The sequence below is a fragment of the Vulpes lagopus genome, chromosome X (assembly GCF_018345385.1).
Source record: "Vulpes lagopus strain Blue_001 chromosome X, ASM1834538v1, whole genome shotgun sequence".
Taxonomy (NCBI): domain Eukaryota; kingdom Metazoa; phylum Chordata; class Mammalia; order Carnivora; family Canidae; genus Vulpes; species Vulpes lagopus.
Window position 1 is genome coordinate 26,930,651 of NC_054848.1, and position 19,951 is coordinate 26,950,601.

The 19,951-nt window shown below is 36.3% G+C and overlaps 1 protein-coding gene across 8 annotated transcripts in view; it reads right to left on the minus strand.

The window, feature by feature from the left end:
* The window catches only part of DMD (dystrophin), a 2,057,113-nt gene that overhangs the window by 572,333 nt on the left and 1,464,829 nt on the right, over positions 1–19,951 (minus strand). For all 8 annotated transcript variants that reach the window (XM_041741334.1, XM_041741335.1, XM_041741332.1 and 5 more), the window contains one exon: positions 18,678–18,795. In XM_041741334.1, coding sequence (XP_041597268.1) covers positions 18,678–18,795 — 118 coding nt within the window. The remainder of the gene's footprint in view (positions 1–18,677; positions 18,796–19,951) is intronic.

Sequence of the window (19,951 nt, forward strand, 5' to 3'; positions counted from 1 at the left end):
ATTGCCAAGTTTTTGTTGTTGTTGTTTTTTTTTTTTTTTTTTTTGCCTAATGGATTTCTCATTCAAAGAAAGTACTCATTTTACAAGTGACTTAAGTATTAAAAAGACCCTGAAAAGGAGTCCCAGTGGGAAACTTATACAGCGATACACAGTTCAAATAGAAAACACATCTAGGAGAAAAAGTTAAGAATGCGTATTTTGTACTCAGCTAAGGTCCGAGTTCAAATATTAATTGGAATGCTTGTTAGCTACTTCACTTAACCTTTCTAGGTCCCATTTTCCTCATCTGTAAATATCCATTATGAGGACTATAAAGTATGTACTTTGGAGAAAATACATACTTCACATATCCACAATGGCATTTGAATATATGTTGATCCACATGGTCTTGAAGAGTATTCCTTTGGAATGTCAAATGTCTGTATATAACTATTGTTAAAATTTATAGGAGAGTTATCAAAGACATATTGTCTGAAAGACTATTTTTAAGTATAGGGAGGATATGGATGGATCTTGGAGAAGTATAAAGACATTCAAAATAAGAAAATTATCAAAAAAAATGTATGCACAGTTGTGGGTTGGATTGTGACATTTTGATGGGATAGAGAAGTAACTCACAATAATTAAGCACTGGCATGGTTTCTTGGGAAACTCTTTCAGCCCACCATGTTATAATTATCCTATGAGATTAGTGCCCCATAGCCAACTAGAATCTGTTGTTCTATAATGCAGCGGGTTTGCTCTACCACTACTGCCCTACTGAATAGCCAGCCTTCCTCTCTGATAATCCTTAGAAGGCAACATTCCAGCTATATTACTTATGCTCCTAGGTTTTCAAATATCCATGCCTTTGAGTACTTGTTAATTTTGGTATTATAGAGATTTTTATATTTATCCAGTCAAGCTACTTCAGTGGTAATGGACTTTTTTAGTCAGACCAAAATATTACATGTGTTACCTTCATGCGTATCCTGATGCAAATCCCTTTATATTGTTTTCCCTTTAAAAAAATCTGTAAAAGGTACAACTTGTAAGTTGAATAATCAATATTGATGGCATTTAAGCATAAAGACAGCTTCATCTGTTGTTCTTCCTCCCTTTAAAACTGCTCAGGGAGTAATTCTTCTTCAGTCCCTGGGTGAAAATATGGGCAGGACCCATGTCTTTTCATGTATTATCATAAGATAGTACAAGGTCCTGTTGTCATTTTAATATATTAAAATCAGAATTTCTGGTCCAGCACATTAAATAACACTTCAAAGCTAATTTACATACACAACTTCTCCCCCAACTAGCAGAGGCAGCAACTGGGCCAGGTCCCCTGCCACCTTGAGCAGTGGGTGTCGCGAATTTCCTCTCTCTGTCTTTTTCATTCTCTCGCGGCTCTTCCTCACCCTAACAGAGTTGAAAGGGAGTGAATGGACAAAAGGCAAGAGGGGCAGAAAGATGTTATTTGACTCAGCACTGTCACTGTTAGAATGTGACTTTTTGCTCTCTGGGTCTGGCTGATGCTAAATATCACTAGAAGGATTTGATGCAGCTTTCCTAGACTTGACAATCACCAGTGCCCTTTTATTTGCTCTCCTTTTTTTAATTTTATTTTTTATTGGTGTTCAATTTGCCAACATATAGAATAACACCCAGTGCTCATCCTGTCAAGTGCCCCCCTCAGTGCCCGTCACCCAGTCACCCCCACCCCCTGCCCACCTCCCTTTCTACCACCCCTTGTTCGTTTCCCAGAGTTAGGAGTCTCTCATGTTCTGTCTCCCTTTCTGATATTTCCCACTCATTTTTTCTCCTTTCCCCTTTATTCCCTTTCACTATTTTTTATATTCCCCGAATGAATGTGACCATATAATGTTTGTCCTTCTCCGATTGACTTATTTCACTCAGCATAATACACTCCAGTTTCATCCATGTTGAAGCAAATGGTGGGTATTTGTCGTTTCTAATGGCTGAATAATAATCCAGACAAATGTTATTCTTTATTTTGATGGCAATCACTCCCACCTCAGAAATGTGGAATCTGATGATGCACTTCTCCAGGCTCCCCTCCAGGGGCACCTGGAAAAACTCCTCTCTCTGAAAAGCTCCTTCCCTTGTTAAAGTGGGGGACCACTTGAGAAGAGGGGTCAGTCACAGCTGTATTTTCTGTGGAGAACTCTCAAATTTTTCCCCAAGTTGCTCTATTCTGGATCTCTTTCTATCCATTTCCTTCGAAAATGTGCACTGTGGTAGTACGTTGCATGCCTCACTTTGGTGTCTACTGTCTATCAGATCCTAATGCTTCAGTCACATATGCTTCTAATTTTGTATCCAGTTATAAATTAAAAGTGTGTGTTAGGACACTGTTAGACCAAAGTGCTCCAGTAGTGAACACAGAAAGTAGAAGAAAGACTGTACTAGATGGTATCTCAGGTCTCTTTCTGTTCCAGAGGCCTTGAAATCTGTGATTCTAACATTTCTTCCCCCGTGAAATGTATTTCTCTCAGCTATAAGGCAGGCCCAGCTTCAGATTTACTTCCACAATACATTCTACTATTACTTCAGTAGACAACACATCGTCTGAACCTACTTGTGCCAAGCACTGGCCTAGGTTCTGGAAAATCTGTGATGAAATAAAACAGTCTCTGCCCTCATGCAGCCAAGTCTCTTTCTCCTTTGCACCTTCATTTTACTGTGCTTGTACCTTGCATTTATGCTTTGTTCTGGTATCACAGTTACTATCTGTACACATCTGTCTCCCCTTGGAGTATCAACTGTTTTACAAAAGAATTCATTTCTATCCATCCCTTTTCCCCAATGGTCACTAAATAGTTATTAAATGAAGTAATGAACAATGAAAAAAATGCAGGGATGTATAGAAGGATGAATGGATACTCTAAAAATCATAAATTCATATAATGTTTGTGAAAATATTGCTTATATTTCTTCTCTGGCGTATATATATTCTATCTAATATTATAATAATTTTACAGTTTCTACTTAATAACAAACACTTTAATGGAGGAGACTATAGGGGCAGCCCGGGTGGCTCAGCGGTTTAGCGCTGCCTTCTGCCCAGAGCCTGATCCTGGTAGACCTGGGATCGAGTCCCACATCAGGCACCCTGCATGGAGCCTGCTTCTCCCTCTCCCTGTGTCTCTGCCTCTCTCTCTCTCTCTCTGTGTCTCCCATGAATAAATAAATAAAATCTTTTTTTTAAAAAAAGAAAGAAAATGGAGGAGACTATATTATCGCTTTCTTGGAGTACCATATAATTCTTGACCTGATACTTTGCGCCCTGTAAGTACGTAATCAAAATGTGATAAATAAATGTGTGAATGAAAATTTTGATATTTTAAACTGTATGTGCCCTTCGTATAATTTAAATATTAATGCAAATTGTTAAGTAAAAAGATTAGGTCAAGTTTAAAGTATAATTCAGCTATAGCTTTTGGGAAATGAGTAAAATAATCTTTCACTCCAGATTGATTTCTTTGTGTAAATTAGGTCCTTATTAAATATTTGCAGACTTACACATTTATAAAAGAAAGTCATCAGTCTCATCAGCTCTGTTTCTTTTAGAAGAGGGTCAATCTATATTTAATTCACTACTACAAGCTTCAAGGTGAAAACTTATTTAGTAAAGCACTTAATGACTGTTTTCTAGGTACTGTTCTTAATCTAGGGACTTTAATGATGGTGCCTATGGTTAAAGTTCTTACTACTTACATGAGAAAGGAATTTGGAATATTCACCACTGCACAATTTGATGAATTTATTATATTTCTGATTAAATTATACTAAATCATATATGAACATAATTTAGTGCTCTTTTGTTATTAGCATAGTGCACTATGATACTGAAGAATCTAATTTTTAAATGAAATAACTTGTTCAATTACTTTAGCATACTAAAATAGAATAAAAATTTTATTACTTTTAGTTTCAAACCAGCATTATGACATTTTCTTGAGATCCTTTTAAAATTCCTTAAGGATGCCAATTCTATCTTTAAAAACCAACTTGGTATTCTAGTTGAAGGGGAGCAGAATATACCACCCCAAAATATGCCTGTTTGGCATAAGGATTATTTTGAACTGATTATTTTTAAGGAAGAGCAGGCATAGAAAAGCCCTGAAAATGAAGTAAAAGTTACCCTTTTCTAAGAGATATTTACATTTATAGGAGAAATCTCCATTTGTAAGGGTGTCTCCCACTCTGTACCAGGAGGAGAAGGATGACTCTAAATCTCTAGTAACTCCTATCAATGGAGAAGGCAAGGACTTAAATCTGTGTAACAACCATATCGTTGATTACTCAGTTTTGCCTGAACACCTCTCATCATTGCTCCCTCCAAAAATCTTCTTTTGTCTTTAGCTGGAGATGTTGATAAAGGTGGTGGCTCAGGCCATACTGGGGAGCTAGTCAGTTTTCCTGGGTGTCTCCTGTGAATACAGGAGATATACATGTTATTAAGCTTCTGTTTGTTTTTCTCCTATATTAATCTGTCTTTTATTACAAGGGGTGCCTCAGTCAAGAACCCAGAAGGGTGGAAGGAAAATCATTTTTTGTCTCTCACACAGCCAACAATCTTTATCTGAACTTGACAGTTGTATATGCCAGTTATTTTAGAGGATGGAATTTTGAATTAGGAATCTAGCTCCCATATTTATGGTAAAGACCCATTACATAATTTCTTAGTCAAAAATATATTTAAAGTCAATCATTTATGAATGGCTATGCAACTTGTTGGTGTATATATTTAGAACCAGGATACAAACACAATGACATGATACCATTTAATCAAAACATAAACAAAATATTATTAGTACGTTAAAATAAAGCAACTCCCAAATGCCTATCCCAGATTTGGGTACTAACTGATGCAAACCATCGTGGTCAGTCTGGTTAAGTCTTAAAATATGTACAACTCATTACCCACCTAATGAAGTGTAAAGCCAGTGAATGTAATGTTTTTAATGGCCATAGCATATCTTGCTGGCTGCCCTGCGTTGATATTTATTCTGTTTTCCCTGGGGACAATAGGCGACTTTTTCATACACTGATTTCTTTATATAATACAAATTCACCTTCCTATTTTTTCTTAAGTTATAACATAACTTCCTTATTTGAGTTTCTCTGAATCCTTTCAACAGACATCATGATAAAAGGAAAAAGAAATTTTCATTAAAAAAAAGATAAAGAGAATCCTAATCCAAATTTCTACTTTAAAGATTAGAGGGGGGTACTTGAGCTTCTGAAGATTAAGAACTCTCTATTTACATTTAATTTCCATTTTGCTCAAATCAGCAGAGCCTCCAAAAGTGAAGTGAAGACTATTTCAAATGGCCTCGTACATTTTCTGCAAGGCTGAGGTATGTGAATTGCAATCAGACCAAGGTGCTTTTTAAATCTGTTCTGCTTATAAGAGATTGTACTAAAAAACTCCCAGTCTCCTAAAACTGAAATATCACTCACCATCCCAAAATCTGGGTATGTTTCCTGAGGGTGTTTTTGTTTATTTGTTTGTTTGCTTTTTAAGTGGGGCATTTTATTAATCTCTTCAGGAGATTTTTTTTTTTTTCATGGTCATGGAGATGATGATGGTAGCTTGTATTGTAGTCTTATGCTATTTGCCAGCTACCCTGTGAGACAGTCCATTCAATCAGTATGTATTGACGGCATGCCTATTATTTTCAGAATAATGTGATAATTACAGGATTTCAAATAAAAAGGAGTAACAGTTTGAAGCTTACAGTTCAGTCAGGGACATAAAACATATACTAAGAAGAGAGTGTCCTCAGACAGACAGGATAATGCTTGGAATTCCTAACCTCTGGCATTTTGTCACTTACAAATATGGCAACAGGAGAAAGAAACCTGTTCTCCACGTCACTATCTGAGGTACCAGTGATATAGGGTTAATGAGTCTCCTACTGGAAAGGTTTTGTTTTGTTTTGTTTGTTTTAACTTGTGCTGGCTTCTTTTTTAAAAGTGACTTTGCCTAAGGCATAAAAACAAATCCCTATGAGGATTTCAAGTACTGTGATTCAATAAATACCTAATATATTTTAACCTAACTGAAACAAAGATCACAAGTTAATAATTTATACAATTATGTGTCAGTAGTATCTATAAGAATTACATATAAATATATACAGATGTGAGTATAAGATATATATAAATAGGTGTATAAATGTGTGTATATATATGTAATTAAATTTTCAGTAACTGACTTTCAAATGTTGTCTCCTTTCAGCATAGGTATGGGGAAGGAAGAGCCATCTAACACTCTTTTCTAGAATCAGAACACCTGGGTGAAATCCTGACTCTTCCATCTGCTATCTGTGTCACCTTGAGAAAGGTATTACAAACCATGATCCTTGGTTCCCTCATTTATTTAATGAGGACAGTACGACTTTAGGCAAGGTTGTGGATATCAAATCAGCTCATATATTTTAGAGTTCTTTGTCCAATTTATGTAAAACATAACACAGATATAAAATATTACTATTTATAAGATGAGATATTGTAGGAGCTAAATAAAATCTGACTCTGCCAAGTACTGTCAATAAAAATTTTGACTCCTCCAACTGTTGGAAATGTTTCATATATTCTGGAATTCTCTCGGACATGTTTCCCATTACCAAAACATCCAGCTACTGAGAGGAAAACCTGACTGAGCCTTTTAAGTGGCGCAGATGCTGGGAAAATAAATTAACCCCGTTCCATTTATTGATATGTACCCCTTATGGTACTATGCCCCCTACATACACATATGCTTTGGCACAGTACCCTATATTGAGAGACACACAAACTGATATGCTAAAACTCAGGGCAGTATATGGGCACTAGTAACAATCAAAAGAAATTCCTCATTTTATAATGCAACAACAGGATGGAGCCTTCCCCTTTCAGTGAGTGGTTCTTACAATGGCAAAGACTAAACCAAATCCTTACCAAGAAGCAGGTAAAGTGCCACTGTTTCAAAAGGCCAATATGTGCCTAAACATTCCTGTTTTTCATATTACCTTATCTTTCTGCACAATTACACTTGATGTTCATATTTTCAGGTTGACTGGATTTTATCAATTGATGGCACAGTTTTCCGTTTAATTATAGAGAAAGGTGTTTTCCCTTCATTTTTATTCTGTGCATTTGGGACCCAATTTTCTATTTTCAAACATTTTGTTGTTTAGCACACATTTTTCTGATAACAAATGAAATCGCTCTGGTATATGACTTGATAGCTTTCTTTCCCTCCACTAACTGCGTTTTCCTGAAAGCCAGCTGTGGCCCAAGGCAGTGGTTCTATGGCTCTTGTAGGAAAGAAACATCAGATGCCAATGGCCAAGTTTATCATTTCTATCACTACCTTACAGACTTTGTAGGGGACCCTAAAGGGCTTTACTCCTGTGACTGAGGGTTAGACTTACAGATGGTAATAAATCAGACTATCCAGTAGCTGGAAACACTAAAAATGGAATATTCCACATACATATTTTTGTTTTATCTTAATATTGAAGAAAATATCCTAAGACACTTCAATCATTCACTCGTTAGGGAAATCTTGGTGGAGACTCCCCCCCCCCCCAAATTCCTAGACAGGGAGTTAAGAGAATCAGGACTCAGTGAAGATACATTTCTTGAGCAAGTACTAAAAATTCTGTGTGCAGACATATGAACATTTCTCTACCTTTATGTATCCATTTTCTAGATGTAAAAAACTTACCCTTATAGCAGGGCTCTCATCTTGTCAACCAAATGTCAACAACCTAGAAAACCTAGTGGAGCTCTTGATAATGAGGAGGGCTGATAATTATGTCCTGAATGTTTGTGCCCCCATCCCCCCAAATTCATATGTTGAAACCCTAACCCCCAATGTGATGGTATTTGGAGATGGGGCCTTTAGGAAGTAAGTGTAGATGAGATCATGAGTGTGGGGTGTCAGATGTCGTGATGGTATCAATGCCTTTATAAGAGGGAGAGAGTAGACCTTTCTTTCTTCAGCAATGAGGACATAATTAGAAGGTGGTCCTCCATAAGCAAGGAAGAAGACTCTCACCAGATCTGCTGGCTCCTTGGTCTTGGACTTCCTGGCCTCCAGAATTTGGAGAAATAAATACCTATTGGTTACACCACCTTATCTATGATATTTCATTACAGAAGCCCAAGATGTTGAAGACATTGATATTTAGGTAGTGATTTGCCATTTGAAAAGGGCTATTCCATACATTCCATTTAATCCTCGCAGCAATCTGGTATGGGAGGCATCAGGAGTCTAATTTTACAGATGAACAAGCAAAAGGTGAGAGAGACGAAGGCATTTGCCAAGGATCCCACTGTCATCAAAGGGTAGAATCAGGACTTACACCCCATCTTCTCATTTTTAGATGCACTGCTTTTAGCATTACCTTATGCTTAGAATGAAATGGGGGAAAGACATGCTTACATGTTTGTCTTACTAACATCAAAGTAATAATTGCCATTGCCATCATCATTGTCAGTATTATCCCATAACCTGCCAGCTGCCTGAGCCTTTCTGTTTGGCCTCCAAAACTCAAAAGTTGTCTTTTCTTTTCAAAACCCATATTCTTCATGTGGTGCTAGGGTGAGAGGATAATCACCATATCCAGTAGCTATAGAAAAAGTCTCAGGGGTTTCTTTTTCTTTTCAACATGCACATGCATAATCAAGGGCACACACAAGTGGTCTGTCATTTTCCAGGGGAAGAGCAGCACTGACATTTGCTGGGTTGTGTGATGGCCACAGTCAAAGCAACACAGGGTCAAGTTTCAGAAAACTTTCTTTTGAAGGCTCAGCTAAGTCCTGCAGTAGTTATCTCGACAGGGGTCCCAATCACCTTCATCTCCTGGTTTTCATGACCTTTTGGAGGCCCTTGTCCTCCCACCTCACAGCATCAGGGCCCAACTGTGTGACAAATAATCCACAGAAGGAGTAACAGTGTAAATGCGAAGGCTAAGTGAGAAAGAGGCACCATGGCTTCCTCCTCATACCTATGGTTTACCTCTGAGGGAAGCCAGCCACAAAAATCACAGGAACATTCAAGCAGTCCCATGGAGAAGCTTGTATAGAGAAAAGCCAACTAGATAGCACCATTCACAAACCATATGAGTGAGCCACCTTGAGAGTGGATCCTCCAGCCTGTCAAGTTTTGTATGACTGGAGCTCCTGTTGACTACCGACTGCAACCCCAGGAGAAATTCCAAGATGCAACCACTCAAACAAGATGCTCATGATACCCTGGCCAACAGAGATGTGAGAGATAATAAAAAATTATGGCTGTTTTCAGGCACTAAGTTTTGGGACAATTTTTTTTTTTTTTGCAGTAATCTGTAACCGCAAACTCCTTTTCTTGGCTAAAGCAGAATGAGCCCAGCTTTCTCCTTTGCATGTAGAAAGGTCACAATCTATTAATCCTTTTTGCTTACTTCATAAATGCTTCCCTTAAGGCAGGTACAACAGAAGACTAGCAGCAAGCAATTTGTTATGTTGCTTCAAATTATTAATGAGAAAATTTTAGTAAAGAGAAAAATGGTAGATCTACAAGAATTCCTATACTTTTGCAACACCTGAGGAGAGCTGAGAGCGTCCTTTAGGAGCTGTCTATAGCATATCTACCCTTAGATTAGCTTCATCTAAACTGCATATCACCAAGAGGAATACTCCTCTCTATACCCAGAGGTACCAAAATATAATAGAAATTCAGGTCTTCAGTTGCAATGCTCCATTAGGCCATAAGATAAAAATGCTAGCCTGCAAAAAACTGGAATTTCTCCTGTGGGCACGTCTCCTTCTGTTTTGTATTTGTCTTACCAGCTCACTTTGTCTGAGTGTGAGATTCCTTATATTATATGTATTCACCTATTTTCATTAATTGATTTATTTATTTAATAGTTATGTTCATTATGTGTAGTTTTTAAAATGGATGAGTAGAACATTTACTAATCCAAATCTTTCATCTTAAAAAGAGACATAATGAAAAAATAAGCAATTAGAAAATGCTATTTGTGTTCATAATTGTAGCTACCTTACTTTAAATAAGTGTAATTCCTTTTAGACACTTAAAGATTAATAATTGAATATAATTATGACCGCTATTTGGATTTTAAATCCTGTCCAAATATATTTTGATTCTAATCCTCTTCTAGAATTAAAGAATGAGATCCAATAAAACAGAATTATTTCATGACAGATGTTTAGTATTAATTTAACACAACATAAGTAAAAGTCTTTCAAGAAAGAAAAACATATACACTTGCTTTTTATAGATAATTTTTTAAGTTATAATTACTCTGATAGAGCTCTGAAATTCATGAAGATGTTAAAGATCATTTCTGTAATTTAATGTATATTTCCAGATACCCTATTAATTGGATACTAATGAAAATTAAAGAAATCATGAAATTTATATGTGAAGAAACACATGGCACTATGAATCACACTGTGATGGCTAATTTTAAGTGTCAAATTGGCTAGACAATGATGTCCAGTTGTTTGTTTAGGTACCAGTCTAGATGCTGCTGTAGACATTTAAATCAGGAGACTGTAAGTAAAGCAGATTAGCCTCCATAATGGGGGTGAGCCTTATCCAATCAGTTGAAGACCTTAAGAGAAAAGACTGAGGTCCCCAGAAGAGGCTACTAGAATGGACTTGGATTCAAGAACTGGACTCAAGACTGCAGTATCAACTCTTCTTGGAGTATCTATCTTCCTGGCATGCTCTAAAAGTTTCAGACTTACAGTCCCCACAATCTCATGAGCCAATTCTTTAAAATCTCTCTCTACATATATAATTAATTTAATTATAATTAATTTATATTATAACTAATAAATATATTAGATACTTATATATGTATACATACACATATATATATGTATATATGCAGGGTTCTTTGGAGAATGCTAATAAACTCATTCCTAGTGAATGACAGCACTAGAAGAAAAAATTAATGTTACAATAATAAAATAATCACAATAATACATGTAGTAAAATTTTTATTTTTGTAGTGGGATTGAGCGAGAGATATTTTGCTTAACTCTTGGTATACCATCAAGGTCCACTGTACCCAAATATATAGTTTGAGTTTCTGTTTTAAGAGGTTCTAACTATGAAAAAAAAAGAAGTTCTAACTTCTTGTAAAAATTGATATTTTTGACTTTTATTCTTTCCTGGTGGTCTACAAAAACAAAGTGTTATTTTACTTATTCTTTCAATAAAAAAATTAATTTTATTTTCCAATTTCCATATGGGTCCATTGAAACCTTTCATAAGCCTAAAATACATTGTGTAGTCTTAGTAATCTTATTTTTTCTATATTTGGAAATACTTTGTTATTTCATCACCACTCATAAGTTTTTCCTAAGTATGCTAAAAAGATTTATAAATGAAAGAATTGTGGGATTATTTAGAAGGATTATACAGTAGTAAAATAAATCTTCATCCTTTAGATTTCTTATTACATTGCCCCAAATAGTGCACCTTTTTCAAGAAGGTATAAAATAAGATTGGGGACACCATGTTTGGAGTCTGTTTTTAGCTTTCATTGAATGGAGTTGAAAATGTAGAGCTTTTCATTTTACTCCCCTATTGTCAAAGACAAGAAAATTGACAGAGGAAGATGTTTATGATTATTAGACATAATAGAAGATAAATGCAAAGAGACAGAAATCAACATCCTAGATTCCAGTGATGATGGTGAAATTGATCATATAGGTGAAATCTTAGACTGTGAGTCTTCAGATGATGAGTAAACACAAGGATTTATGAGCAAACAATATATTTCTAAGGACAGAAAGAAAATAGCATATTTTATTCTAGTTAGTCGTTCAACAGGAAAGACTTCATCACATAATGTTTTGTTGCAGAACTTGAACCATCTTATTTTGCTAAAATGGTGTGGGACACTATGTTGTTTATGTTTGTGACTCCAAATTTACTTAATACAAAATTTGTTGGGTTCAATTCTTATTGAAATTTCTAATAAAGTTGGTGGGTTTTTTTTTATTATCTCTCTAGCCCTACCGTGTAAAGTATTTGAAAAGTAACTGAAATATACAAAACGAAAAGCAAAATGGCTCATTAGACCTAGATGGCAAATGCTCATCTATTTTTCCTGGTACATCTATTTTAACAGGGTGAGTCAGGAACCTGATATACATAAACACGACCATCTTGAACTCTCAGCTAAAGGGTTTCTTATTCAATGTATTACCAGGAAGAAACTTATGTTATTGGACTGGGTGGTACAGCAGAAGACACAGAAAACAAAATACAGAGCAAAACTTACAAACTCATTCTTCACTGTGTTGTCTAAATGCATCTATATTGTAAGTTGCCACTCAGAGGCATGATGCTAACTCCTCTTCCTACACTGCTTAAATGTAAGCCAAGTTCCAGACTGTTCCTAGGTCTACTTTTCTTTTCATCTGGCTCCCTGTCTCTTTGCAAACTCAATCTACTCCAGGTAACTTCCAAATCTGCTTAGAAGTAACTTTACTTCTGAAATCTCTACTCACGTTTTCTTAAGCACATTATTTTATCACCTATATTCAGCTCCTTGTCCTGAGTCTGTCTCTGGTTATTATGGATATTATTATGGATATTACAGATATTATTATGGATATTATGGATATTACAATATCTTCCAAAGCACCTAATCTCAAAATCTTAAGAGGCAAGCTCTTACATCCCACATATCCAAACAACGTCCAAATCCTGTTAATGCTAGCTCTATTTCATGTCTTAATTCGGTTCTTTCTTCCCATTCCACTGCCACTGTTCTAGCTTGGGCTCTCTTGCCTCCTCATCTCTCTGACTGCTTTTACTCCTGTATCCTCCACAACATACACACAGACACACTCCCACTTCTACAAATTCATCTGTCACACCATAGCTAACTTAAGTCTAATTATGTATCTCCTCTTATCCTTTCCTGAAATATCCTTCCCTTCCCAGCCTCCTTCTGTTTTTCAAAATCCTATTCGTGACCAGATCAAATTTAACCTCCTCCTAGAAGCATTCCAGAATCCCTTCATTCAGATCCAATCTTCCCCCCTCTTGTTCTCTCTTAAGATTTTGTAATACTGTTCTATTGAAGTACTTATCTTAGACTGCCTTGCCCAAATAGACTTGTCCACATACCCACATTTGATTGTAAGCTCTTTTAAGACAAAGGCTGAATCTTATCTTTCCCTGTATCCCAACCATCATATCTGATATTAACTAGCACAGAGTGAGCATTCAAATATTTACTGAACTGAACTCTGGTTGCCAGCAGCATCCTGGTGGATGTAAGTTCTGAGAGCTGCTTGTAGTTATAACAGGCTGACAGCAGGTGCTAGATGTCAAAAGAAGGAAATTTATATGGTTGGCTCCACTTCTTCTAAAATAAGCAACTTTCTAATAGACAATACCTGAAAGGAAGATATTGGCTGGCATTTCATTAGCAATAGAGATTTCATAAAAACGTGGAGAACAACAAAGTCTTTTTATTTCACCGTGAAGGATTTCATACATTCAGTTGCAGCAATGAATGATAGGTTGACAAACCTGCTATAAAACTGTCAGTTAATTCAAAAATCCTGTGAGAGTATTTTTATTCCCATACAGCAGAACATTCTCCCTTCCGTAGCCCTGTATACCATCTCTTTAAGCAATACAATATGAACTCATTTCTTAAAATTTATACGATGTCACCAAATTTCTCAAAGAATTCCAGATTAGTTCAAAAAAGCCTGAGCTGAAAAAATAATTTTAAAGGAAATAATTCTCTCTTAAGACTTGGCATTCTGTTTCCAAAGTTCCTCTCCTGGTTTAGCTGCTAAGCGGCCATATATTATACCTCTCATCTCCCTTCTCCAGTTCCTATGTACCAAATTAATCTCACCATGATGGTATGGATCACTTAATGAGCATCTATTATATGTGAGGTCTTTGCTTTAGAAATCTCACATAATTTTATTTTCATAATCACTATACCAGCTTAAGTATTATCATTACCCCCACATCACAGATCAGGGCACCATGGCTTAGAGAAGCAAATCCACTTGCCTGCCAGCTAGTAGATTATGGAGGTTTGCCCTCCTATACACTTCCCACACGTGTAAGAGATGATCCTATGACTGCACACCCAAATGCATAGAAGACAACAATATAAATGGGAGCAGTGAATTATATCTAGGAATTATAGTAAACTGAGGTTCCTCCTAATATTTCAGTTCTAACAAATACTTTTTTTTTTTTTTTTAGCTAACCAATGCTTTTCATTTGATGTGCCTTAGGCTTTGGAATCATATAGACATAAGTTTAAGCCCTAGTCCCTCACTTGCCATCTTACAACCCTAGGCACATTATTTAGGCTTGCTGAACTTCAGTGTTTCAATCTCTAAAATGAGAATAATAATATCTACCCTCCTAAGGTCATCATAAATATTGAAAATAAAATAACTTACATGAGTTGCCTTGCTTTTTATAGTATCACTCCCTCATTTATTTAATTCTATTTATATATGTTATTCTGTGTGTTCCAAAGCAGCCTTCTCCTTTTGGTTTTTTGAACTTCTCTCTTTTCTCCTTTGTAGTTTAAGAACCAGGCAGCTACCCGAGAGCTTATTGAATGTTTCCCACCAGGCATTAAAACAACCCAATTAGATTATAATTAAAATAACAAGAGCTAACATTTACTCCACTCTTACTGTAGCTTGGATCTAAGTGCTCCTTGTGTATTATCTCATCTAATTCTCCCAACCATGAGGCAGATACAAGTAATCTAATTTTATAGAGGTGGTGACCGAGATCAGTTAGTTTACTGAGATTAGCTGTTTGTTCAGGGTCACAAAGCTACTACTAAGATGCCAGCCCAGACAGCTTGCCCTCAAAACCTGTATGTGCTATTGCTATAGGTCTTTAAAATGGTAATGTTGGGGGTTATGTAGCCGAAGAAGCTAGAGAAGCAAGGCTCTAAGATACAAATGTCAGATGAGCCATGTTCACCAGTATTATTTGTGGAATAAGCAGACCAATAAGAGAGAGGAACTCCTTCTTTCCATATCCTTCTCACTGCTACATGAGGCATTACAGTATTATGATCACTGCAGTAATGGGCAGGAACAAGAGTTTTGCCCAATTCAGAACCCTCCCAGGAAGCAATTTGAGATGCTTTTAATCTTACCCGGTTTTGGTCCCCTGACCGAGCCTAGCCCTTTTGTAGAAGAAAATGACCAAGAATGGTTGACCTGTTCAGCAACCAAGGAATTGAAGAAAAGTGAGCAGTTTGAACATGAGAAACAGCAAGGAGAATTTATTATTTGAATGCACTTAGAATGACATTTTTTTTCTCACCTAGATTATTACAACATGATTTCCATCAGTACAATCACCTGAAAACAACAGATACCGTGGAAATCGTTTTATATAGTGAAACATGTTGGTATTTTGCAGACCCAATTACTTGAGATTTTAGCATGGATATTACTACCAGAGAGGAATTGCTTTGTACTGGACTTTTCTCTTGATAGAATGTAATAAATATATATAGATTTCCCCAACTGTTCAAAGTTATGAACTGGGACTTACCAAGGAAGGAAAAATGTTTCAATATAGCATTATACTCTTACTGAATATTTTTCTTTATTTAGCTGATTCCTTTTTAAGTATTTCTAGAAGTTTCAGGGCAATAAAAAAGGAATACTGAATTCTTCAAATAAGAAAATACAATTTTATGAGCAAGTATTTTATTTCTGCTCATTCCCTGAAAGCCAAATCTATAAGAAGGAAAATTCTATTTTGAACATGACTGAAATTTTATGAGTATTGAATCTCCATCCCATTTCATAGATTTCAAATGGAGAGATAAACTGAAGCACAGCAGGGCTGCAAATGACATTGTTTAGATAAACATATCTTGTCAGAATTATCCTGGTAGCAGCATTAGAGGCTCCAGGCATATTTGGAACGAAGATTCTGGCTTAGGCTCTTAATAAGCAACATGACATGTCTCAACAGACACTTGGCTTTTAAGAAAATGCTGTTTTTGGACCATGTGTATTGGAATGCTTCCACTATACTCCAAATATCCATAAAGGTATTCATTCCTAAAAGACAAAAGCTTAGAAGAACAGAACTGTTTAAATTACTGGATATTAGCAGGCAGATAAAAATCTGCCCTCCGGTCACTCAATTTTAATCTATATCATGAAAAAAAGTCAATATAACATCAAAAAAATTGCAGGGGATAATGGAAAATGTTTAGACAATGTTGAACGGATAGTATAAAATAAATTAGTGTTATTTTCCTCTTAGGGAAAAAAATAGAAGTTATTTTTCATTAGTAAAATGACAAATGACTTTCTATACAGTGTGTTCAGATTTGCATAAACATTTTTGCCAAATTTCCATATTTCTCAAGCAAGAAACAGATCACTTAACTGTGTAATGAGAATTCAGTCTCATACTGAGTAAATCACTCACTAAGATTCATTCCTTTGGACCAGTATGTTGCAACCTGATGAAGAAGCCTCACGGTTCCAGCGTGAGGCAGGAACATTCTACTACATCAATCGAAGAGCTATCTATGTTGGTCATTACAAGGTGATTTTGCTCTTGCCTTGCTGGTTATACAAATGACATTCTATCACTAACACAGAACTTTACAACTTAAGTGACTTCTTCCTGTCCAAATTAGCTATGGAAGAGAATGATGAGTTTCTTACCAAACTAGTTTCTCTCCTTCCTAGGCTCAACACTGCACAATATTTTGCAGTTTCCCTTGCAGTTAGATGTGGTCATGTGACAAATTCCTGCAAATAGACTGCGAACAGAATTCACATATACCACCTTCCAGGCCTGCCTCATAATAAATTCCAATGAACAATGCTCATTCTTCAACTGCCCATTAAATGCACAGGACTCAGATGATCTGGACACGAAAGACAGAAGGGGTTTGAGTTCTTGAATGACTTCATGGAGAGCTGCTTATCTTTGTGCCAGAAAAAAAGTAAACTTCTACTATGGTAAGCCACCAAGACTTGGGATCTAACTTATTATAGTGGCTAGTGCTTCCTAACTAATATGTTATCATATATTCAAATACCTTGTTTGAGCCACAATAAAGAGTTAAAATTTCAAAATCAAGAAAAGTCTATTTTAATTAATAACCATGGCTACTGAAAGAGGAAATGTCTTTAGGAAGTGAATCAAAACATACATAATTTGCAGACCAAAAAAGTATTTAATCCTAGCCCCAGTGATTAAGGTCATTAACAACAACAACAAAAACAAAACAAAACAAAAAAAAAACAGGATGATACATGGTAAACATTCTAGAAGGAACACAGACTTTCAAGCCAGAAAGAAACATTTGCAAATTCCAAGCTGTGGTCTTTGCTTGTTTTGTAAACTTGAGCAATTTGATTAACCTTTCTCAGAAACTGTTTCTTCATCTATAAAATTAAGGATTATGAAATTTACCTGACAAGATTTTATAAAGATTTTATACACACACCCACACACCCCATAATACCTACTATCTGCTATCTAAAAGGAACTCAATAAATAGTAGCTATTAACACTAAGTATTTACCTAATACATACAAAGTACGACCAATAATATTTTCTATATATTCACCCTTTATACTGGTTACTCTTTCCCTCCTCTAACATACTGGTGGCAAAGCATTCTGCTTCCACTTCCCGAGAAAAATGCTAACACAAGACAATGAAAATTTTGAAGGCATAGATTCTTGGTTTTTTGAGGCTCAAAAGCCTAGGCTTAGAAAAAGACGAAAGATTTGGAAGGAAAAAAGTTGATGAAATTAAGGATTTCCATATTTCCGCCCTAGAAAAAAATTCCTCTGGTTGTGGGAAGGAATGAAAGAGGACATGACAGGGGAGGTAAAAAAAAAAATCAGTATTTATGTGTGTCCCTGGAAGAGAAGTAGGGAGAGGGAAAGGAGGAGATGCCGGGAGATGCAGGACAGTGAGAGCAGAGGTGAGCTGGGCCTCATTCCTGAGGATAGCCTCTGAAGGAAACAGGAGAGTAGTTTCCCCTTCTGCTTACTCTACTCCTCTTTCTGACCCTATGTCTAGGTACTCTGAATCACTCCATGTAAAGAAGAAAATAGTAGATGTGATGTCTAGGCAGATGGGCCTTAGAGAGCCTCCCGAGATTCCCACCCACTCCAGTATGGCAGGAGGCATGGTATGCTGATTTCTGCTATTGCACGACAAGGGCATCACGGTAGCAGAGGGATGTGCAGATATGAAAGTGCCACTGCAGAAGGGAATGAAAGATGGTCCAGGAAGCCACTGCCACCTTGGACCAACAACCAAGGATATGAGAGAGAGACTGACATCCCCATGGACACTAGCCCAGAGAGATGACAAGTGAGGAGCAAATGTACTGCCACACCATGCTCACCATGTCCTCCACTTCATGCTTTGCATCTACATAAGTCTGGATTGCTGAAAAATTTATTTCCTCTCTTCCGTGGAATTACATTCAGTTATGGAAAGATAACATTATGGACTGAAAAATCTCAGTACAAGAGTTATAATTTACAACTATTTTGCACTCTTTTTATGAATGCAACAGAGGTAAATCAACTTAAGTCATCATTGAAACTTCTCATGCATCTTTCCTTAAGTTTCACATGGTCCTTAAAAGACTTACTTCGATCAGTAATGATTGTTCTAGCCTCTTGATTGCTGGTCTTGTTTTTCAAATTCTGGGCAGCGGTAATGAGTTCTTCCAACTGGGGGCGCCTCTGTTCCAAATCCTGCAGGGTTGCCTGAAGGGAAACATATGACTTAATATTGAGGCTGTCCAGCATTGTGCATTCCTTTTATTTTTATTTTTTTTCAGAACTTAAATTTTAATTAAACATAGTTTCATTTTTCCAGCATACTGTTGCTAACAGGGTATGCTGAAAAAACAAAAATAGAATTAAATAGTAAAATAACTAAAAAAATTGAAGATTAAACACTGTACAAAGTTTTAAAAACCCCACTGGAACAAGGCTGTTCCAATTTGTTTCATGTTCTGTCTTGGCCTTTGTTTCCTGCATATGGTTATGAACACCTACTTCAACATTTTCTACATTCTTTTCTGCCCTTGCTGACTGGTGCATGGTGGCTTTGCGTACCTTGCAAGCCAAGTATGAGCAAAGGCATGGTAGATTGGGCCACCAAGTGGCTCACAGCAATAGGAACATAGACTGCTTATCTCTGCACCATCTGTGGTTGGACCAAGTTAGCTGCCCTTGGTTGTTGGGATCCTAAGGTATTTTTTTACCAGCCAGCTTTCTGCATGTTGTCTTATAAAGGGAGGTGTTGGGAAAGGATAGGGGAAATAGGGAGAGTCATTGCTGGTCACCTTTCAGATTTAACCACATGTTAAAAGTGAGAATTCTGTTTACCTACATATACCTCACAAGTAGTGGGAGAGACCATGGCAGAAGCTGGAAATACAAAGTGGAAGTAGGCTTAACTATCCGGTCTTGTTTTAATGCAACTAGTGATTATAATAACACTTTCCTTTAAAAAAATGAGAAATCAAGCACTTAGTGATGTATGGAATTGTTGAATCACTGTATTAAATACTGTACACCTGAAACTAATGTATGTGCATTCCATTTATGTGATACAAAGTAAAGTACAATTTTCAAACCAACCAAAGCACTTCTGGAAATAAAAAATAGATGTTATTGGTTATAAATCTCTAACGTGTAAGGCTTTATAGGGAAGAATTCAACGAGAAAGGTGTTTCATTCTTGGATACCAAAAATATTTCAAATGAAAATCTTGATTATAGATTTGCTTCACTACTTAAGAGCTTAGCTGGAGTTGTTTCAGAGTACCTGGGTTTACTTAAAGTAACGTACATGTTCCATGAATAAGAAATGCAATTTTGAATTACGACAATGTATTTAAGAAAGATAGCTATTT